Source organism: Pholis gunnellus, assembly GCF_910591455.1.
Source record: "Pholis gunnellus genome assembly, chromosome: 7".
Taxonomy (NCBI): domain Eukaryota; kingdom Metazoa; phylum Chordata; class Actinopteri; order Perciformes; family Pholidae; genus Pholis; species Pholis gunnellus.
The window spans coordinates 13,645,388-13,653,857 of NC_136533.1; the positions used below are offsets into that span (position 1 = coordinate 13,645,388).

The window sequence follows — 8,470 nt, forward strand, 5'->3', positions numbered from 1 at the left end:
CGCAACCCATTGGTTCCCAACATTGTGGTTGAGATCCTCCCGAAATGAGTTAGTGGAATAATCGGAGAAGTCAAGACCTGAAAAAACCCATCACGTTACTTTTTTTGATTATGTCTGTTATCTTTGCTTTTTTCTCGTGAAATACTGAGGTAGTTCTACCCATGCATGCCTCTACAAGTTCTAATTAAACAGTCCAGAAGGTAAACATTTTAAGAAAAGATACAAATCTGTCTTTGATTGAAATGCTTGCAGCCCGTAACCAATGACAAGGGGTTTGGGAGATGACTTTGCTTCATTTCTAAGGTTGGAAACCAAAGCTTTAACCTGACCACCGAATCCTGTGGCATACGTTTTGATCTCATATCAGATATTAAACAGTCTGTGTGCAGAGAAATTAATAGTTTACCAGGTTCATGGTTGTCATGATGTCCCGTGATTCCAAAGAAGTAAAGGAAATACCTCAGAAAGTTAATCTGCCTCTGCTTGTATAACAACTATTCTTTTTTGTGAGAAGGACACAGATGATAAGCTCAGGCCTTAATTAAAGGGCTGTGTGCGCTCGCTTGTCTGTGACTCAGCAGTTTGCAGTAATACCTTGTAAGCTCAGTTTCCAACACTGTGAGCCTCAACTCAGTACAACGTGAGCATTAACACATATCCTATCTATCCTAAGAACAGAGTGTGTGTGTGTGTGTGTGTGTGTGTGTGTGTGTGTGTGGCCAGACTATCCAGACTCATCCCCTCTCCGTCTGATCTTTTTGTTTTCTGTTTTTTTATTTTGACATACTATACTATGACTATTTTAGACATAGTATACTCAGACTTTTTTTCTTCAGACTATACTATGACTTTTTCAGAATTTTGTGGCCACATTACAGCAGGGGTCACTAATTGGCGACCCAGACGCCGTTGTATCCGGACCCAGAACCTAAAACTGATAGATAATTGAGAATTGTTCAATTTTGACGGAGCGCTTCTATTTTAACCGGCGCAGCTTTTCCAGCCTTTACGGCACTTGTTCAGCGGTACAGGAAACACGCCGACAATGCGGTGTAAATCACATCACGTGATGCAGCTCAGCCAATCAAATATGGGTATTCTGACGAATTTCTTGATTCTGACGAATATCTTGACTCGAGTGACACACGGGGGATAGACGATGAAATAGATAGCAGAGCAGGTAACTTATTACGTGAGTCAGTAGGACAAATCAGTGAATTTTTTTTTTCTAAAATGAATTATTTTACTTTAAGATGCACATTTTTCAAAGGCTTTCTGTTATGTCAGTTATTCTTTAATCCAGCCCTTATTTTACTTGAAATGAGAGAACAACATTTATTTATGTATTTCTATGTATTATTTATAATCCATCCAGTTAAATTTGAAAACTGAGAATAATAATTGTTAAAATATAATTGATGTGTACTGTCTTTATTTGATTTGACAGTTGTTGACTACAGACATTACTACTACTAGGCTTCTTGAATATATATATATATATGGCATTAAATAGCACAAGTTAGATATTATTGTAATGTTCCGGACCTTTGCCCGAGGAGATTTTGGAAATGTAATTGAATACCTCTGTAGCCTATACTATACTATTACTTTTTCAGACTTTTTTTGACATACTATATATACCATTACTTTTTTCGACATAGTCTACAATGCTTTGCTGTACTATACTATGACTTTTTTCAGAATTTATTTTATGGCATAATAAACGATGGTATCTTTTAATATATAATATTATGGCATACTATACTATGACATTTTCATGATTATTTTCTATGGGATACTTTATTTTAATGTAATATATTTTTATAGGCTACTATGCTATGATACATTTTTTTATTTTTTCTCATGGCATACTATATTATAACATTATAACAAAACATTTTTTTTTTACATTTTCATGCCATACCATAATAGGACATGTTTATCACACTTTTTATGGCATACCATACTATGATAGTTGTATAATTTTTTTTGTCGTGATAAACTATACAAGGCCACTTTTCAGGACACGGTTTTAAAAAAATGTCATAAAAATGACATTTAGTATGTTCTTGGCATACGTAACCCTGGCTGGCATTATTTTTTATAATTCTTTAATTACAAACTATACTAAGTAATTTTTCACAATATTTTTAAGTAATACAATATTATGCCAATTGTTGGCACTTTAGATACTTTGCAAGTTTATATGACATATTTTTTTAATGCATGCTACATTTTTTCTATACAAAGATATTTTTCATATGTTCATGTCATACTATACCATGACATTTTCTTTAAGGTATACTATACTATGACATTTTTTTGACTATACTAAAGCATTTTTTATGATGTACCAGATCATACATTTTTTTTCACATACTATATCATGATATTTATATGACATTATTTTTATGGCTGTTTTAAGGCATAAAATATACCATTACATTATTTATGACACTTTTTATAGTATACTATATTATGACATTTTTTACATTATTACATTATATATATTATAATTTTTTTATGACATACTATACTATGACTTTTTAATGACATTTTTAAAGCACAATACACTGTGACTTTTCGATGCTTCAAAAATTCGGACACAGGGGACATGCAACTGCTGACTGTTCTGATAAACGTGCCAAATTAACAAGACCAACTAAAATAGGTTGCTTTCGGAGCATCGACATGCACTCGTCCCTTTTACCTCAGGCAGTAGGGCCTAACATGTCTCTCCCTAAGTTGGCCTCAGTTTGAAAACCTCTGCATACGGTTGTAACTCTTTGGTAACACTCCAGAGGGAGGTCGAAGTGGCAGGGGTGGGGATTCAGTAACAGCTACTCAAGGACATTTTTATGGGGTGTGGTTTGCCAAAATGGGAACTTGAACTTGTAAATCTGGCAGGTGAAAGAGACAGTTTCTCTAATTCCTTCACCACCCTGCAACCCATCCGTTTGCTGTTGTAATGGATGCAGAAGTAAAAGGAGACATTGGGCCATGAACTTTAATTCCAAAGATAAAGAATGTAGTCAGTAAGTATTTAGAATAGTGGCACATTTTCTTTTCTTTTGGCTTCACTCAAAGATTTGAAATGAAAAGATGAAAAAAGGATAAAAGTAAGTAGTGACTTTCCAGCTTTAAGGGTCCTACAGGGTGTTCATATTTGTAATAGGGGAGTAGTGTAAGACTTGTGGCACTTTGATACGTAGTTCTGCTATTTTTAAAGTTACTACACCGTTTTACCTACGCTGAAACTCACCACTTTACCCGGATTGTCATTGTTTTATTTCAAATCCAATAGGCGGCAGCCAACAAAACAAACATTATGCCTACAGACTGCAGTGTACTATAGCTGACAGTTAAGGTTAAACAATGAGAGATGCTGCTTTCCTGTGCTGGCAGCGGGTGGTGCTGTTCTCAAACAAAAGACATGCTGAATATACAGCACCAGCAGTTACAGCCAGACCAAGATAACAACACATGAGATAGCATATTATAGATATTTGAGAGAGCATATATATATATATATATACAGAAAATGGTCTGTCATAAATGTTTAGTACAGAGCACAGACTTTTACATAATGCAGAGATAGGTGTTGTCGTTCCATAGATGCAGTCACGCTGATGTAATCACATTTGTGTCAACACATCACCCTTATGTGTTTTTGCAAATGTTCAAAATGTAATGATGCCACATTTTGTTTACATTGACTGTGATCTTAACAATTTGTTGTTTTTTTATTACGGTGCTAATTCTATGAGGACAACATGAATGACCTTGAAGATAAATATAATAATGCAGCATTATATTAAAATACACACAAACACAATATCACAGATTCACACAGTATCACAATAACTGACGACAATTATATATACAACTGGAGCAAGATACTCCTTTTCTGGTCTGAAGTACTGCTTTTTTTTTAAGCATAACAGACTCCTTCATTCTCACAAATACTGTTCATTAACAGTATTTGGATATACTTACAAAAAAAAAATCCAAACTGTGAAGTAAGTTTGAGTTTGGCCCAGAATGTTGAGAGACACTATATAGCTTTGTAACAAGATATAACAAGTACGTAAGTGTGTGATGAAAATGTTGGTGTACAGTATGCGTGTTTGCTCTTTAGGTTTAGCCTTGCTGTCCCAGAGCTGTGATGAGGTCCCGCAATGGCTCAGTGTCCTCCGGCTCCAACAGGGCATGCTGCCGGCAGAAAAGTATGAGGTGTGCGAAGAGTGTGTTGAGGTGCGGGTGCAGGCCCAGCGCCAGTGTCTCTCTGTAATGAGACCAGTAAATGTGAGCCAGAGTCCTGAAAAACAGCAGAAACACCTTCTGGACCAGAAAGACGAAGCCCGTTGGAAATACTGAACCTGAAAAAAAAAAGAGGGAAGAGATAATGGCTTTGGGAATGTGGAACGTGATGCAGAACAATGCAACATAAATAACATTGTTTTACCTGCTTTTGTGGGGAACACATCCTCATCCGTCAGTAGCTCCTGAATGTATGACATGGCATAGTCAAAGTAAAGTGGAGCAGAGCACTTCAGCTTCCTGCCGTGGTCATCGGTCCAAACATAAACCCTGACAACAACAACAACAACAACAACAACACACAGTAATTAAGACACAGCATGTTGTGTTCAGCCTTATAAAAAGGAACTTTATGTGTTTCCATGCTCCAAATGAACTTTCACTATCATGTCTCAAGTTTAGCAATTGTTTGAACATTGTACAGGTAATACTTCTTCCACGTCTGCTTTGTTTTAGTTTGGCAGACAAGAAGATAACAATGATGAAAAAAATGATGATCGCTTAATTTCTGGTCATATGCAGTGCTTATGCTACAGAGCAAACAGGGCGGTAGCTGTGAAAGACTGGAGGAAAACAACCTTTATAATATAACCTCAAGCAGCTATAGCATCAACCAGAGATGAACGAGTGAGCTACAGATATCTGTTAACCTCACTTCTTTCAGTTTCAAACCTACAGTCTTCAGCCGCAACTGACACCGATTCAAGTGACATCACTTGAGGAAATATATCAGATATCAAACAGCTCCTTCTGGAGTCCCCAAAGGCTTTCTTTATACAATATTTATATACTTCCCAAGACCTAACAGACTGTGATAGGCAAAATTGGTGCAGTTCCCCTTATAGTAATGGAGGTGAACGCTGTAGAATTTCATCCGTGGTACCCAGAAACAACCTCCCATTTACTTACAATAATACACAAACTGCACTGTGGACAGTTTTCATGGTTGTAGAAAGTGGTTCATAAATGACTCACCCTGGATATTTCAGAAACTCTGCAAATAAAACTTAATGTATCTGCATGTCAAGATACCACTAGGACAAAGATAATGCCCAGTAACTTACGTGTTGTCTGGTCCACAGGCAGTTGGGCAGGTGCTGGGAGTGCAGAACTCAGACAGCGCACTGGAGAACAGGTTTATATGCTTGAAAAATGCCACAGCTGAAAGAGATTAATTTACAAAAATGACACTTTGTACATATTTCTATTTCTGTTTGTTTGCAGTGTGTGTGTGTGGGGGATAAGGAGCAGGAGAAAAGGATTACCAACAATCCCAAATCTGCTGTGTTTAATGTGGTCTACTCACTGTTGCTGGCAAGCCACTCTGCCTTGTCGACGCCAGGCGGCAGTGCCGTGAGGGCAAACATGTCTGTGTGTGGGATCTGCTGGCACACAAACTGCTGCTGCAGATACGGACGCTCCTCCAGATTATTGTTATTAATTCCCCTTGGGGGAAGATAGCACAGAGTTAATGAAGCAGTGACAGAAAGAGAAAGACAGAGAGACAGAAAGTATTGCTGTGTATAACAATCGATAGGTCAGTGGATTAATTACTCCCGCTGCAGTCGGTAGATAACACGTTTTACACTCTCCGATGCTCTCTAATCTGTCCTGCCCTCTGTGGCTGGCACACACACACATACAAACAGTGCTGTAACTGCAGAGCTACAAGTCCAATAAACCAGCAGTTAATTTAATGAAGGGAGTCAATTTAGAGCCAAGAGTAATTACTGATAATGAAGCTCACTGCTGCAGTGGTCAGTGCTACAAAAGCTAATGACTGAAAGGACCAACATTGTGCATGATAATGTGCAAAGCTGAGTGCTGGGGCCTGTTGGCTCTCTTACATCACTTCATATACCAACTGATAAGCTACAGGTAGTGCTTTATAATCAGCCAAACGTGACTGGCAGCTTGGGAACTTGTGAGAATTATAAAATTGAATGCAGGAAATTGATGATGTTGTTTGGGAATGCCAACATATACTGGAAAGTCAAACTTGGCAGCATGATTTGACTTTATGCAAACAAGAAGGTGACCAGGTACTGTGATGATGAGGAGTGCTCTACTCTGTTTTTTTCTGTCCAATAGCTAGAGTGTTGAGGGGTTTGGATGCAAGTGAATATTTCAAAGTGTAGTGGAATCAGGCAGCAGTTGTTGTGTGTAGACCGTTTTTGGAACAGCTGAGAGTTTACTCAGTGTGACCTTGCCCACTGCGATAAGGGAAACACTGTGCTCTCTATGGTGTTTCACTCCGCCTGGTTTAAATGTGTGTATGGGCAGGAAGAATTAGTTTAACGGTCTAAACAGCAGGTCTTTGTCCAAACTAAAGGTCAGAGGAGAGAGGGAGGAACAGTGACAGAGAGGAATGTAAACATTAGCAGTACAAAGGTACAGTAGTGTAAATCCTAGCCGAACGTCTCTAATGTCAACAGGAACTTCTTCTGTTAACATCCTGTTTTGTTCCAGCTTCATGGTATTAACTCAATTACCGCCTCTTTGCTACCAGTTGTCAGCACACAAAACGCAGTGAACCCAGAGCTACTTGTAATGTTGTGTTTGTGTGTAAACACACTCCTCTGTGACCCTGCTCTCCTGCTCTCAACCATCTGTTTACCTTCACCTCTGCCTTAAGGGTGAAATAAACAGTGCTCTCCAGGACAGCCAGCTGGACCTTACAGATTCATCCACGAGCACATATTTGCATAGCAAATTGTCCTAAAAACACAGTCATACAGGGCGGCCTGGTAGCCTAATCCTTACCGTTCCAGCCCGGGTTCGAAACCCAACCCTCTGCTGCACGTCATCCCCCCTCTCTCCCCCCTTTTGTATATCTATAACTGTCCTATCCAAAAAAGGCATAAAAAGGCCAAAAATTATCTTTAAAATAAACAACAGCCATTCGTCATCTTGGTTCAAACTACTGCTCAACATGTGTTCAAGCTGTTGGAGGAATCCACTTTAACTGATGCCATCAGACAAATATGTAACACACACACACACACACACACACACACACACAGAACTTTATCTGGAGAACATTCCTGAGTAAACCATGTGTGGCCAGCTTTCCAGTCATGTTGCCTCCACACTATCCATTACTAGAATAACATCTTGCTTTCCTGTATGTTAATGTGTGTACAGTCAGAGTACCAGAGTATATAATGGTGACTATAGAAAGATGGAACAGATAGGAAACTGAAACATGAGTATGTGTAACGCTGATGAAGATAGTTAAGAGAAAGAAATACAACTTACAGTTTCTCACTGCTGATGTCAGAAGGCTGAAGAGTCTGACTGTCTGCCTTCGTAGCCGAGGGGTAACTATGACAGCCCCCCATGGCGTGAAGCTAAGAGAAGAGGTGATGGTCGCCCCACTTTTCCATCCCAAACATACTAACCCGCACACTTCTACACACCACAGGCAGCATATGGGAACCACTGCTCCAGCACAAACATCTCTCAACTCACAAATGAATCCATACAGCTGACAAACACAAAAAAAACAACAAAGTTTTCCAAAACACACAAAAAGAAAGTGGTCCAGGAGTTGAGGATTGTCTCCTGTGCTTCTTCTTTCGCTCCAGTGATCCAGTGTCAGAGAGTATATGTCTCCTTTGTCTGGAGTCCCACACCCCACAGGCTCCTCCTCTCCCAGCGCTGAGCAGACAGGCAGGTTTCTCCACAACCCATTAAAGTACAAAACACAACTCCGCCTTCTTCCCCCTTTCCACCCACTGCATACACACCCACTCTTCTCCACATAGATGCACTCACTACACAGAGAGCAGGCAAACTAAAATGTGTTTTTTTTTTCTCTCCGTGGAAGTGGACAGTAAGGCCGGGAGAGGAGTAGAAAGAGAAGCCGGAGCAGCAGCAGGTGTGTTCAGTATCTGTGCTTGTAAACTTTAGAGGAATGTGATGACATGCACGATGTGTCTGAGTCAAGAGACAACACACACCCTCAGGAAATGGGCAAGGACATATCGGACTCCAAGCTAAAAAAAAAAAAAGTGAATATGTGAAGTGTATGAACACCATAGAAGGGAGTTTAGCTCCTCCCCCATTGTTATATGAACTCATTCCAGCTCACAGCACAGGAAGATCTATGTGACAGGAGAGTTTATGTTTGCACTGCGGGGAGATGGTG

At 39.4% G+C, this 8,470-nt stretch overlaps 1 protein-coding gene across 2 annotated transcripts; it reads right to left on the reverse strand.

The window, feature by feature from the left end:
- Positions 1-3,039: 3,039 nt before the first annotated feature.
- LOC306698693 (MOB kinase activator 2) lies at positions 3,040-7,950 on the reverse strand. 2 transcript variants are annotated; one of them, XM_079163133.1, is made up of 5 exons: positions 7,579-7,950; positions 5,627-5,766; positions 5,385-5,481; positions 4,466-4,590; positions 3,040-4,285 (listed from the first exon to the last, which is right to left on the reverse strand). In XM_079163133.1, exons 1-5 carry the CDS (start codon positions 7,659-7,661, stop codon positions 3,993-3,995), a joined length of 738 nt encoding a protein of 245 aa, XP_079019259.1. In that variant the 5' UTR covers positions 7,662-7,950; the 3' UTR covers positions 3,040-3,992. The 2 variants fall into 2 exon arrangements, with proteins under 2 accessions (XP_079019259.1, XP_079019260.1); XM_079163134.1 differs by having other exon boundaries at positions 3,991-4,379.
- Positions 7,951-8,470: the final 520 nt, after the last annotated feature.

Bases quoted from the DNA above. Each gene is read 5' to 3' on its own strand.
- LOC306698693 (XM_079163133.1), bottom strand. From the start codon at position 7,661: ATGGGGGGCTGTCATAGTTACCCCTCGGCTACGAAGGCAGACAGTCAG. The intron at 4,591-5,384 runs GTAAGTTACTGG...TGTTGTTGTCAG, and splicing joins GCCTGTGGACCAGACAACAC to GGTTTATGTTTGGACCGATG. The intron at 4,286-4,465 runs GTAAAACAATGT...GTCTCATTACAG, and splicing joins TGTGTTCCCCACAAAAGCAG to AGAGACACTGGCGCTGGGCC.